This window comes from Oncorhynchus clarkii, chromosome 7, assembly GCF_045791955.1.
Source record: "Oncorhynchus clarkii lewisi isolate Uvic-CL-2024 chromosome 7, UVic_Ocla_1.0, whole genome shotgun sequence".
Lineage (NCBI taxonomy): Eukaryota > Metazoa > Chordata > Actinopteri > Salmoniformes > Salmonidae > Oncorhynchus > Oncorhynchus clarkii.
In genome coordinates, this window is record NC_092153.1 from 87506590 (window position 1) to 87521369 (window position 14780).

General features: G+C 44.6%; 1 protein-coding gene across 1 annotated transcript in view; it reads left to right on the forward strand.

The window, feature by feature from the left end:
- Positions 1–6067: 6067 nt before the first annotated feature.
- Positions 6068–14780, forward strand: part of LOC139414501 (IQ motif and SEC7 domain-containing protein 1-like) — a 54657-nt gene continuing 45944 nt past the window's right edge. The window contains exons 1-2 of the mRNA XM_071162411.1: positions 6068–6148; positions 13396–14780. The exon at positions 13396–14780 is cut by the window's right edge and continues 18 nt beyond it. Coding sequence (XP_071018512.1) covers positions 13402–14780 — 1379 coding nt within the window. The 5' untranslated portion in view covers positions 6068–6148; positions 13396–13401. The remainder of the gene's footprint in view (positions 6149–13395) is intronic.

Genomic DNA, 14780 nt, shown 5'->3' on the forward strand with positions numbered 1-14780 from the left:
AGATCCTTACTACCACTGGCATTCCACTGTGGTACAGTTCCTTACTAACACTGGCATTCCACTGTGGTACAGTACCTTACTAACACTGGCATTCCACTGTGGTACAGTACCTTACTAACACTGGCATTCCACTGTGGTACAGTACCTTACTAACACTGGCATTCAACTGTGGTACAGTACCTTACTAACACTGGCATTCCACTGTTGTACAGTACCTTACTAACACTGGCATTCCACTGTGGTATAGTACCTTACTAACACTGGCATTCCACTGTGGTACAGTACCTTACTAACACTGGCATTCCACTGTGGTACAGTACCTTACTAACACTGGCATTCCACTGTGGTACAGTACCTTACTAACACTGGCATTCCACTGTGGTATAGTACCTTACTAACACTGGCATTCCACTGTGGTACAGTACCTTACTAACACTGGCATTCCACTGTGGTACAGCACCTTACTAACACTGGCATTCTACTGTGGTACAGCACCTTACTAACACTGGCATTCCACTGTGGTACAGCACCTTACTAACACTGGCATTCCACTGTGGTACAGTACAGTACCTTACTAACACTGGCATTCCACTGTGGTACAGTACAGTACCTTACTAACACTGGCATTCTACTGTGGTACAGTACCTTACTAACACTGGCATTCCACTGTGGTACAGCACCTTACTAACACTGGCATTCCACTGTGGTACAGTTCCTTACTAACACTGGCATTCCACTGTGGTACAGTTCCTTACTAACACTGGCATTCCACTGTGGTACAGTTCCTTACTAACACTGGCATTCCACTGTGGTACAGTTCCTTACTAACACTGGCATTCCACTGTGGTACAGTTCCTTACTAACACTGGCATTCCACTGTGGTACAGTACCTTACTAACACTGGCATTCCACTGTGGTACAGTACCTTACTAACACTGGCATTCCACTGTGGTACAGTACCTTACTAACACTGGCATTCCACTGTGGTATAGTACCTTACTAACACTGGCATTCCACTGTGGTACAGTACCTTACTAACACTGGCATTCCACTGTGGTACAGTACCTTACTAACACTGGCATTCCACTGTGGTAAAGTACCTTACTAACACTGGGATTCCACTGTGGTACAGTACCTTACTAACACTGGCATTCTACTGTGGTACAGTACAGTACCTTACTAACACTGGCATTCCACTGTGGTACAGTACAGTACCTTACTAACACTGGCATTCCACTGTGGTACAGTACCTTACTAACACTGTTATTCCACAGTGGTACAGTACCTTACTAACACTGGCATTCCACTGTGGTACAGTACCTTACTAACACTGGCATTCCACTGTGGTACAGTACCTTACTAACACTGGCATTCCACTGTGGTATAGTACCTTACTAACACTGGCATTCCACTGTGGTACAGTACCTTACTAACACTGGCATTCCACTGTGGTACAGTACCTTACTAACACTGGCATTCCACTGTGGTACAGTACCTTACTAACACTGGGATTCCACTGTGGTACAGTACCTTACTAACACTGGCATTCTACTGTGGTACAGTACAGTACCTTACTAACACTGGCATTCCACTGTGGTACAGTACAGTACCTTACTAACACTGGCATTCCACTGTGGTACAGTACCTTACTAACACTGTTATTCCACAGTGGTACAGTACCTTACTAACACTGCCATTCCACTGTGGTACAGTACCTTACTAACACTGCCATTCCACTGTGGTACAGTACCTTACTAACACTAGCATTCTACTGTGGTACAGTACAGCACCTTACTAACACTGGCATTCCACTGTGGTACAGTACAGTACCTTACTAACACTGGCATTCCACTGTGGTACAGTACCTTACTAACACTGGCATTCCACTGTGGTACAGTACCTTACTAACACTGGCATTCCACTGTGGTACAGTACCTTACTAACACTGGCATTCCACTGTGGTACAGTACAGCACCTTACTAACACTGGCATTCCACTGTGGTACAGTACAGTACCTAACTAACACTGGCATTCCACTGTGGTACAGTATAGTACCTTACTAACACTGGCATTCCACTGCTGTACTGTGTAGTACCTTACTAACACTGTCATTCCACTGTGGTACAGTTCCTTACTAACACTGGCATTCCACTGTGGTACAGTACAGTACCTTACTAACACTGGCATTCCACTGTGGTACAGTACAGTACCTTACTAACACTGGCATTCCACTGCTGTACTGTGCAGTACCTTACTAACACTGGCATTCCACTGTGGTACAGTTCCTTACTCACACTGGCATTCCACTGTGGTACAGTTCCTTACTAACACTGGCATTCCACTGTGGTACAGTACCTTACTAACACTGGCATTCCACTGTGGTACAGTTCCTTACTCACACTGGCATTCCACTGTGGTACGTTCCTTACTAACACTGGCATTCCACTGTGGTACAGTACCTTACTAACACTGGCATTCCACTGTGGTACAGTTCCTTACTCACACTGGCATTCCACTGTGGTACAGTTCCTTACTAACACTGGCATTCCACTGTGGTACAGTACCTTACTAACACTGGCATTCCACTGTGGTACAGTAACTTACTAACACTGGCATTCCACTGTGGTACAGTACCTTACTAACACTGGCATTCCACTGTCGTACAGTACCTTACTAACACTGGCATTCCACTGTGGTACAGTACCTTACTAACACTGGCATTCCACTGTGGTTCATTACCTTACTAACACTGGCATTCCACTGTGGTACAGTACCTTACTAACACTGGCATTCCACTGTCGTACAGTACCTTACTAACACTGGCATTCCACTGTGGTACAGTACCTTACTCACACTGGCATTCCACTGTGGTACAGTTCCTTACTAACACTGGCATTCCACTGTGGTACAGTACCTTACTAACACTGGCATTCCACTGTGGTACAGTACCTTACTAACACTGGCATTCCACTGTGGTACAGTACCTTACTAACACTGGCATTCCACTGTCGTACAGTACCTTACTAACACTGGCATTCCACTGTGGTTCATTACCTTACTAACACTGGCATTCCACTGTGGTACAGTTCCTTACTAACACTGGCATTCCACTGTGGTAAAGTACAGTACCATACTAACACTGGCATTCCACTGTGGTACAGTACCATACTAACACTGGCATTCCACTGTGGTACAGTACCTTACTCACACTGGCATTCCACTCTGGTACAGTACCTTACTCACACTGTCATTCCACTCTGGTACAGTACCTTACTCACACTGTCATTCCACTCTGGTACAGTACCTTACTAACACTGGCATTCCACTGTGGTACAGTACCTTACTAACACTGGCATTCCACTGTGGTACAGTACCTTACTAACACTGGCATTCCACTGTGGTACAGTACCTTACTAACACTGGCATTCCACTGTGGTACAGTACCTTACTAACACTGGCATTCCACTGTGGTATAGTACCTTACTAACACTGGCATTCCACTGTGGTATAGTACCTTACTAACACTGGCATTCCACTGTGGTACTGTACCTTACTAACACTGGCATTCCACTGTGGTACAGTACAGTACCTTACTAACACTGGCATTCCACTGTGGTATAGTACCTTACTAACACTGGCATTCCACTGTGGTATAGTACCTTACTAACACTGGCATTCCACTGTGGTACAGTACCTTACTAACACTGGCATTCCACTGTGGTATAGTACCTTACTAACACTGGCATTCCACTGTGGTATAGTACCTTACTAACACTGACATTCCACTGTGGTACTGTACAGTACATGGGGTTTATTGACTAGAGACAATTTTTTCATTTTCTGTTCTTAACCATTGTTGTGAGACCGGCAGATCTTTGCCTAGAACGTTTGTGTACAATAGGGGTGAAATTGTCCCCAGGTGCCAGGAACTAATCATCTGAAGGAAATGGAAAACCACTGCTCCTTTAATTGAAGGTCTTGGTCAGGCTCGTGATCTAACAGATCTCTCTCTCTTTCCCTGCAGTGTGGAAGGTGAGGAGGCTCGTGATCTAACAGATCTCTCTCTCTTTCCCTGCAGTGTGGAAGGTGAGGAGGCTCGTGATCTAACAGATCTCTCTCTCTTTCCCTGCAGTATGGAAGGTGAGGAGGCTCGTGATCTAACAGATCTCTCTCTCTTTCCCTGCAGTGTGGAAGGTGAGGAGGCTCGTGATCTAACAGATCTCTCTCTCTTTCCCTGCAGTGTGGAAGGTGAGGAGGCTCGTGATCTAACATATCTCTCTCTCTTTCCCTGCAGTGTGGAAGGTGAGGAGGCTCGTGATCTAACAGATCTCTCTCTCTTTCCCTGCAGTGTGGAAGGTGAGGAGGCTCGTGATCTAACATATCTCTCTCTCTTTCCCTGCAGTGTGGAAGGTGAGGAGGCTCGTGATCTAACAGATCTCTCTCTCTTTCCCTGCAGTGTGGAAGGTGAGGAGGCTCGTGATCTAACAGATCTCTCTCTCTTTCCCTGCAGTGTGGAAGGTGAGGAGGCTCGTGATCTAACAGATCTCTCTCTCTTTCCCTGCAGTGTGGAAGGTGAGGAGGCTCGTGATCTAACAGATCTCTCTCTCTTTCCCTGCAGTGTGGAAGGTGAGGAGGCTTGTGATCTAACAGATCTCTCTCTCTTCTCCCTGCAGTGTGGAAGGTGAGGAGGCTTGTGATCTAACAGATCTCTCTCTCCTCCCTGCCGTGTGGAAGGTGAGGAGGCTTGTGATCTAACAGATCTCCCTCTCTTCTCCCTGCAGTGTGGAAGGTGAGGAGGCTCGTGATCTAACAGATCTCTCTCTCTTTCCCTGCAGTGTGGAAGGTGAGGAGGCTCCGTGATCTAACAGATCTCTCTCTCTTTCCCTGCAGTGTGGAAGGTGAGGAGGCTCGTGATCTAACAGATCTCTCTCTCCTCCCTGCAGTGTGGAAGGTGAGGAGGCTTGTGATCTAACAGATCTCCCTCTCTTCTCCCTGCCGTGTGGAAGGTGAGGAGGCTTGTGATCTAACAGATCTCCCTCTCTTCTCCCTGCAGTGTGGAAGGTGAGGAGGCTCGTGATCTAACAGATCTCTCTCTCTTTCCCTGCAGTGTGGAAGGTGAGGAGGCTCGTGATCTAACAGATCTCTCTCTCCTCCCTGCAGTGTGGAAGATGAGTAGGCTCGTGATCTAACAGATCTCTCTCTCTTTCCCTGCAGTGTGGAAGGTGAGGAGGCTCGTGATCTAACAGATCTCTCTCTCTTTCCCTGCAGTGTGGAAGGTGAGGAGGCTCGTGATCTAACAGATCTCTCTCTCTTTCCCTGCAGTGTGGAAGGTGAGGAGGCTTGTGATCTAACAGATCTCTCTCTCTTCTCCCTGCAGTGTGGAAGGTGAGGAGGCTTGTGATCTAACAGATCTCTCTCTCCTCCCTGCCGTGTGGAAGGTGAGGAGGCTTGTGATCTAACAGATCTCCCTCTCTTCTCCCTGCAGTGTGGAAGGTGAGGAGGCTCGTGATCTAACAGATCTCTCTCTCTTTCCCTGCAGTGTGGAAGGTGAGGAGGCTCCGTGATCTAACAGATCTCTCTCTCTTTCCCTGCAGTGTGGAAGGTGAGGAGGCTCGTGATCTAACAGATCTCTCTCTCTTTCCCTGCAGTGTGGAAGGTGAGGAGGCTCGTGATCTAACAGATCTCTCTCTCTTTCCCTGCAGTATGGAAGGTGAGGAGGCTCGTGATCTAACAGATCTCTCTCTCTTTCCCTGCAGTGTGGAAGGTGAGGAGGCTCGTGATCTAACAGATCTCTCTCTCTTTCCCTGCAGTGTGGAAGGTGAGGAGGCTCGTAATCTAACAGATCTCTCTCTCTTCTCCCTGCAGTGTGGAAGGTGAGGAGGCTTGCGCCTACGAGGTGGGCGGGTCTTTAGACCAATACAGTCGAGGCCTCCCTCTAACCCACAGTGTAGACGGTACTGGGCAGGACCGCTTCGACAGTGGACATCTCTTCAGCCACGTGGTGTTACCAGGGCAACCACGGTCACGACGACCCAAGCTGCAGCACAACCAGTCCATCCTCAGGAAGCAGGCCGAGGAGGAGGCAATCAAATGCTCCCGATCCCTGTCTGAGAGCTATGAGCTGTCAGCCGACCTACAGGACAAAAAGGTAGGGAACACATGGTACGGTATAGCACACATAGGACCAGTAGAGGGAGAGAGCAGTGCTAGTTAACTAGATACTTACTCCCTACCCACTGACTCTAGCTCAGGGAGAGGCAGTGCTAGTTAACTAGATACTTACTCCCTACCCACTGACTCTAGCTCAGGGAGAGGCTGTGCTAGTTAACTAGATAGTTACTCCCTACCCACTGACTCTAGCTCAGGGAGAGGCAGTGCTAGTTAACTAGATAGTTACTCCCTACCCACTGACTCTAGCTCAGGGAGAGGCAGTGCTACTTAACTGGATACTTACTCCCTACCCACTGACTCTAGCTCAGGGAGAGGCTGTGCTAGTTAACTAGATAGTTACTCCCTACCCACTGACTCTAGCTCAGGGAGAGGCAGTGCTAGTTAACTAGATAGTTACTCCCTACCCACTGACTCTAGCTCAGGGAGAGGCAGTGCTAGTTAACTAGATACTTACTCCCTACCCACTGACTCTAGCTCAGGGAGAGGCAGTGCTAGTTAACTAGATAGTCAGTGGGTAGGGTGTAACTTACTCAGGGCCACACCACTCAGACTCTGGAGTTCAACTAGTTTCCATGACGACCAAGAAAAGGAGGTAAAGTCAGATGGGTTGTACCTAGGCCTGTAGAGGTCATGAAATTTGGTCAGCCGGTGATTGTCAATCATACAACTGCCGTTCTCATGGTATTTGTCCGTTAATTAACATAAACACATTCAGTAACTCCTGGCTTCCACACTCAACGTACAAGCCACTGATGCATCTACATTTGAGCAAGTCTAATACATCCATGTAATATAGTCTACCTACACCATCACAATACATCCATGTAATATAGTCTACCTACACCATCACAATAAATCCATGTAATATAGTCTACACCATCACAATAAAACCATGTAATATAGTCTACCTACACCATCACAATAAATCCATGTAATATAGTCTACCTACACCATCACAATAAATCCATGTAATATAGTCTACCTACACCATCACAATAAATCCATGTAATATAGTCTACCTACACCATCACAATAAATCCATGTAATATAGTCTACACCATCACAATAAATCCATGTAATATAGGCTACCTACACATCACAATAAATCCATGTAATATAGTCTACACCGTCACAATAAATCCATGTAATATAGTCTACACCGTCACAATAAATCCATGTAATATAGTCTACCTACACCATCACAATCAATCCATGTAATATAGTCTACCTACACCATCACAATAAATCCATGTAATATAGTCTACCTATACCATCACAATAAATCCATGTAATATAGTCTACCTACACCATCACAATAAATCCATGTAATATAGTCTACCTACACCATCACAATAAATCCATGTAATATAGTCTACCTACACCATCACAATAAATCCATGTAATATAGTCTACCTACACCATCACAATAAATCCATGTAATATAGTCTACCTACACCATCACAATAAATCCATGTAATATAGTCTACCTACACCATCACAATAAATCCATGTAATACAGTCTACACCATCACAATAAATCCATGTAATATAGTCTACCTACACCGGCACAATAAATCCATGTAATATAGTCTACCTACACCATCACAATAAATCCATGTAATATAGTCTACACCATCACAATATATCCATGTAATATAGTCTACACCATCACAATAAATCCATGTAATATAGCCTACACCATCACAATAAATCCATGTAATATAGTCTACCTACACCATCACAATAAATCCATGTAATATAGCCTACACCATCACAATAAATCCAAGTAATATAGTCTACACCACCACAATAAATCCATGTAATATAGTCTATCTACACCATCACAATAAATCCATGTAATATAGTCTACACCATCACAATAAATCCATGTAATATAGTCTACCTACACCGTCACAATAAATCAATGTAATATAGTCTACCTACACCATCACAATAAATCCATGTAATATAGTCTACACCGTCACAATAAATCCATGTAATATAGTCTACCTACACCGTCACAATAAATCAATGTAATATAGTCTACCTACACCATCACAATAAATCCATGTAATATAGTCTACACCATCACAATAAATCCATGTAATATAGTCTACCTACACATCACAATAAATCCATGTAATATAGCCTACACCATCACAATAAATCCATGTAATATAGCCTACACCATCACAATAAATCCATGTAATATAGTCTACACCATCACAATAAATCCATGTAATATAGTCTACCCACACATCACAATAAATCCATGTAATATAGCCTACACCATCACAATAAATCCATGTAATATAGTCTACACCATCACAATAAATCCATGTAATAGTCTACCTACACATCACAATAAATCCATGTAATATAGCCTACACCATCACAATAAATCCATGTAATATAGCCTACACCATCACAATAAATCCATGTAATATAGTCTACACCATCACAATAAATCCATGTAATATAGTCTACACCATCACAATAAATCCATGTAATATAGTCTACCCACACATCACAATAAATCCATGTAATATAGTCTACCTACACCATCACAATAAATCCATGTAATATAGTCTACCTACACCATCACAATAAATCCATCTAATATAGTCTACCTACACCATCACAATAAATCCATGTAATATAGTCTACCTACACCATCACAATAAATCCATGTAATATAGTCTACCTACACCATCACAGTAAATCCATGTAATATAGTCTACCTACACCATCACAATAAATCCATGTAATATAGTCTACACCATCACAATAAATCCATGTAATATAGTCTACACCTCCACAATAAATCCATGTAATATAGTCTACACCATCACAATAAATCCATGTAATATAGTCCACCTACACCGTCACAATAAATCCATGTAATATAGTCTACCTACACCGTCACAATAAATCCATGTAATATAGTCTACCTACACCGTCACAATAAATCCATGTAATATAGTCTACACCATCACAATAAATCTGTGTAATATAGTCTACCTACACCATCACAATAAATCCCTTATTTATTTTAGAAAGGTCTAAAGAAACATGATATGAAGACAATTTAGTCTATTTCAGAAGAACAGAATAGCATCCTCTGTTGTGTCCTCATGTTAGGTCCTGATCTGGCTATGCCATATGGCTGTAGGCTACACTAGTTCATCAATCAGACTAGATTTGATTAGAATTCCGTGGCATTATTTTATAGTATGAAGAATACAATTGAACATAGCTGAATAAAATATAAAGGATATTTTCGGCAAACGATTTGATGGAGTGCTCACATACAGTTATTCTGTGTTGAGCGGTTAACAAAGAAATAGATATTACTATATGCTTAATGTAGAGTTATTAATGTAACTTTAGTTGTTCTACAAACGTTGGGCTATATGTTTAGATGTACAATACATTGTAAGGCTGCATGATGGGACTCCAATGATGATTTGAAAAAAGTCACAAGAAAGCACGAGCTCTGCTTTGTTTTTTAAACATGCTGTACACACTACATCCGTCTCTCATTCACAATTCGACAAGCACTCCATGTCCAAAACTTAAACGAGCATAACTTTTAAGTTCAAGTTTCAACTTGATTTGTTCCAGAGGGTAATTGGTTTTGCAGCAGCGGAGCATTAAAAACAACAAGAAACATACAAAACATGAACATTTACCTGCATTACAAAGATGGTTATAGTGACTACAATTAACTAGTACATCATGTCATAGGGCTGACAGCCACCAGTACAAATATATATATACAGTTCTAATGATTGACATTAGCATCAGCACAAAGGTATAGCAACACAAATAAGTAAAGTGCAATAGTTCTGGAGGACCGGTACACTCAGCTGTCTCCATTTCAGAGGCAATAGACAACAATAGGCTATTATAGCCAGCAATGGCTGTTATGCCTTAATTCTGCCGGAATATATGGGTATCCATAATAAACCCCAGGAAGAGTAGCTGCTGCCTTGACAGGAACTAATGGGATCCATAATAAACCCCAGGAAGAGTAGCTGCTGCCTTGGAAGGAACTAATGGGGATCCATAATAAACCTCAGGAAGAGTAGCTGCTGCCCTGGCAGGAACTAATGGGGATTCATAATAAACCCCAGGAAGGGTAGCTGCTGCCTTGGCAGGAACTAATGGGGATCCATAATAAACCCCAGGAAGAGTAGCTGCTGCCTTGACAGGAACTAATGGGGATCCATAATAAACCCCAGGAAGAGTAGCTGCTGCCTTGACAGGAACTAATGGGGATCCATAATAAACCCCAGGAAGAGTAGCTGCTGCCTTGGCAGGAACTAATGGGGATCCATAATAAACCCCAGGAAGAGTAGCTGCTGGCTTGGCAGGAACTAATGGGGATCCATAATAAACCCCAGGAAGAGTAGCTGCTGGCTTGGCAGGAACTAATGGGGATCCATAATAAACCCCAGGAAGAGTAGCTGCTGGCTTGGCAGGAACTAATGGGGATCCATAATAAACCTCAGGAAGAGTAGCTGCTGCCTTGGCAGGAACTAATGGGGATCCATAATAAACCCCAGGAAGAGTAGCTGCTGGCTTGGCAGGAACTAATGGGGATCCATAATAAACCCCAGGAAGAGTAGCTGCTGGCTTGGCAGGAACTAATGGGGATCCATAATAAACCCCAGGAAGAGTAGCTGCTGGCTTGGCACGAACTAATGGGGATCCATAATAAACCTCAGGAAGAGTAGCTGCTGCCTTGGCAGGAACTAATGGGGATCCATAATAAACCCCAGGAAGAGTAGCTGCTGGCTTGGCAGGAACTAATGGGGATCCATAATAAACCCCAGGAAGAGTAGCTGCTGGCTTGGCAGGAACTAATGGGGATCCATAATAAACCCCAGGAAGAGTAGCTGCTGGCTTGGCAGGAACTAATGGGGATCCATAATAAACCCCAGGAAGAGTAGCTGCTGGCTTGGCAGGAACTAATGGGGATCCATAATAAACCCCAGGAAGAGTAGCTGCTGGCTTGGCAGGAACTAATGGGGATCCATAATAAACCTCAGGAAGAGTAGCTGCTGCCTTGGCAGGAACTAATGGGGATCCATAATAAACCCCAGGAAGAGTAGCTGCTGGCTTGGCAGGAACTAATGGGGATCCATAATAAACCCCAGGAAGAGTAGCTGCTGGCTTGGCAGGAACTAATGGGGATCCATAATAAACCTCAGGAAGAGTAGCTGCTGCCCTGGCAGGAACTAATGGGGATCCATAATAAATACAAATACAAGTGTAACTTTAGTATGCCTACTATGGTGTACCATGTTACCTTGTGACTGTGTTACTGTTACTATGCTACTGTGTTACTGTTACTATGCTACTGTGTTACTATGCTACTGTGTTACTATGCTACTGTGTTACTATGCTACTGTGTTACTGTTACTATGCTACTGTGTTACTGTGCTACTGTGTTACTATGCTACTGTGTTACTGTTACTATGCTACTGTGTTACTATGCTACTGTGTTACTATGCTACTGTGTTACTATGCTACTATGCTACTGTGTTACTATGCTACTGTGTTACTGTGTTACTATGATACTGTGTTACTATGCTACTGTGTTACTGTTACTATGCTACTGTGTTACTGTGCTACTGTGTTACTATGCTACTGTGTTACTATGCTACTGTGTTACTATGCTACTGTGTTACTGTTACTATGCTACTGTGTTACTGTGCTACTGTGCTACTGTGTTACAGTTACTGTGCTACTGTGTTACTGTTACTATGCTACTGTGTTACTGTTACTATGCTACTGTGTTACTATGCTACTGTGTTACTATGCTACTGTGTTACTGTTACTATGCTACTGTGTTACTGTGCTACTGTGTTACTATGCTACTGTGTTACTATGCTACTGTGTTACTGTGCTACTGTGTTAGTTACTGTGCTACTGTGTTACTGTTACTATGCTACTGTGTTACTATGTTACTGTGTTACAGTTACTATGCTACTGTGTTACTATGCTACTGTGTTACTATGCTACTGTGTTACTGTGCTACTGTGTTACAGTTACTGTGCTACTGTGTTACTGTTACTATGCTACTGTGTTACTGTTACTATGTTACTGTGCTACTGTGTTACTATGCTACTGTGTTACTATGCTACTGTGTTACTATGCTACTGTGTTACTATGCTACTGTGTTACTGTTACTATGCTACTGTGACTGTGCTACTGTGCTACTGTGTTACAGTTACTGTGCTACTGTGTTACTGTTACTATGCTACTGTGTTACTATGCTACTGTGTTACTATGCTACTGTGTTACTATGCTACTGTGTTACTGTTACTATGCTACTGTTACTGTGCTACTGTGTTTCTATGCTACTGTGTTACTGTGCTACTGTGTTACTGTGCTACTGTGTTACTATGCTACTGTGTTACTGTGTTACTGTGCTACTGTGTTACTGTGTTACTGTTACTATGCTACTGTGTTACTGTGCTACTGTGTTACTGTTACTATGCTACTGTGTTATCGTGTTACTGTGTTACAGAACTATAGATCGATTCTATATGTGTTTGTTCATTTGTTTCTGGTTATGTTATTCCCCTAAATGTGTGGGCATGTATACTGCCCTTTCATGACAGACTGACCAGGTGACTCCAGGTCAAGGCTATGATCCCTTGTTGATGTCACCTGTTAAATCAACTTCAATCAGTGTAGATGAAGGGGAGGAGAAAGGTTAAAGAAGGATTTTTAAGCCTTGAGACAATTCCACATGGATTGTGTATGTGTGCCATTCAGAGGGGAATGGGCAAGACAAACAATTTTACTGCTTTTGAATGAGGTATGGTAGTAGGTGCCAGGCGCACCGATTTGTATCAAGAACTGTACCGCTTTTGGGTTGTTCACGCTCAACTGTTTCCGTGTGTATCAGGAATGGTCCACCACTCAATGGACATACAGCCAACATGACACAACTGTGGGAAGCATTGGAGTTAACATGGGCCAGCATCCCTGTGGAACCCTTTCAACACTGTTCTGAGGGCAAAAGGGGGGGTGCAACTCAATAACAGGAAGTGTTCTGGATTTTTGGTATACTCAGTGTATGTCACATAGTCATTTGAAATGGCTTGTAATGTAAATGAACATGTAAAGGGGTAACCAAACTTCTCATGCTGTCGATTGATTGATTGGTTGGTTGGTTGGTTGATTGTCTTCTCTCTCTCTCTCCTCCAGGTGGAGATGCTGGAGCGTAAGTATGGAGGCCGTTTCATAACGCGTCATGCGGCCCGCACCATCCAGACAGCCTTCCGCCAGTATCAGATGAACAAGAACTTTAAACGTCTCCGCAGTTCCATGTCCGAGAACCGCATGTCCCGACGTATCGTCCTGTCCAGCATGAGGATGCAGTTCTCCTTGGAAGGCCCTGAGAATGTTCATCAGTCGTCCTTCCTCACCGACAACGGAACCAAACACCTGGGGGCCCTGGTCCAATCAGAATGCAGCTCTGACCTGGGGGGTGTGGTCCCAGGTACTATGAAGTCACCTGTGGTGGCCCAGAACGATGACTTCACTGACGCTATAACGGAGCTGGAGGACGCGTTCTCCCGTCAGGTCAAGTCTCTGGCCGAGTCGATAGACGATGCTCTGAATAGTAGGAGTCTGCACAGGGAGGAGGGGGGGCCAGGAGAGACGAGGCAAGGGGGTAGAGGACACCCTGACCTGGACAAAGACCGAGACAGAGAGCTGTTCTCCTACCAGGTCAAACCCTCCTCACACAGCAGTGCGGAACACCACAAACTGGATGAGATGACAGCATCATACAGCGATGTGACTCTCTACATCGATGAGGAAGAGCTGTCCCCTCCTCTCCCTCTGTCTCAGTCCCTGGACCATTCCTACTCTCCTCTACCTCTGTCTCAGTCCCTGGACCATACCTACTCTCCTCTCCCTCTGTCTCAGTCCCTAGAGCGCCCCTACACCCCCCTACCATCGGTAGACCGGCCCTCCTCCAAAGAGTCGGAGCTGCGTTTGCGTTCTCTCTCCTGGTCTCTGGTCCATAAGGATGATAAAGGTCAGGGGTCAGACACCTCCTGCCGCAGCACACCCTCCCTGAAGCAGCAGGAGCAGAGGCTTAGGGTCGACCGCCTCCCGCTGCTGACCATCGAGCCGCCCAGCGACAGCTCTGTGGAGCTCAGTGACCGTTCCGACCGCTCCATTCTGAAGAGACAGAAAGCCTACGATCGCCAGCCCATTAGTCAGCAAGCCAGCCCCAAACATCCCCCTCCTCACCCCTCCTTGTCTCACCCCCGTGGCCTGCCCCCCAAGGGAACCTCCTGGGATGAGGATGCTCCCCGCTACCGGCCACGCGCACTAGAGGTCCACCTGGCGATCAACGGGATGGCTAACCGGCAGAGCAAGTCAGAGTCGGACTTCTCAGATGGGGACAATGACAGTATCAACTCTACATCTAACAGTAATGACACTATTAACTGCAGCTCTGAGTCCTCCAGTAGAGAACAGACCCTCAGAAAACAGACCTATCACAAAGAGACACGCAGCAGCTGGGACTCACCGGCCTTCAGTAATGATATCATCAGGAAGAGACACTATCGTATCGG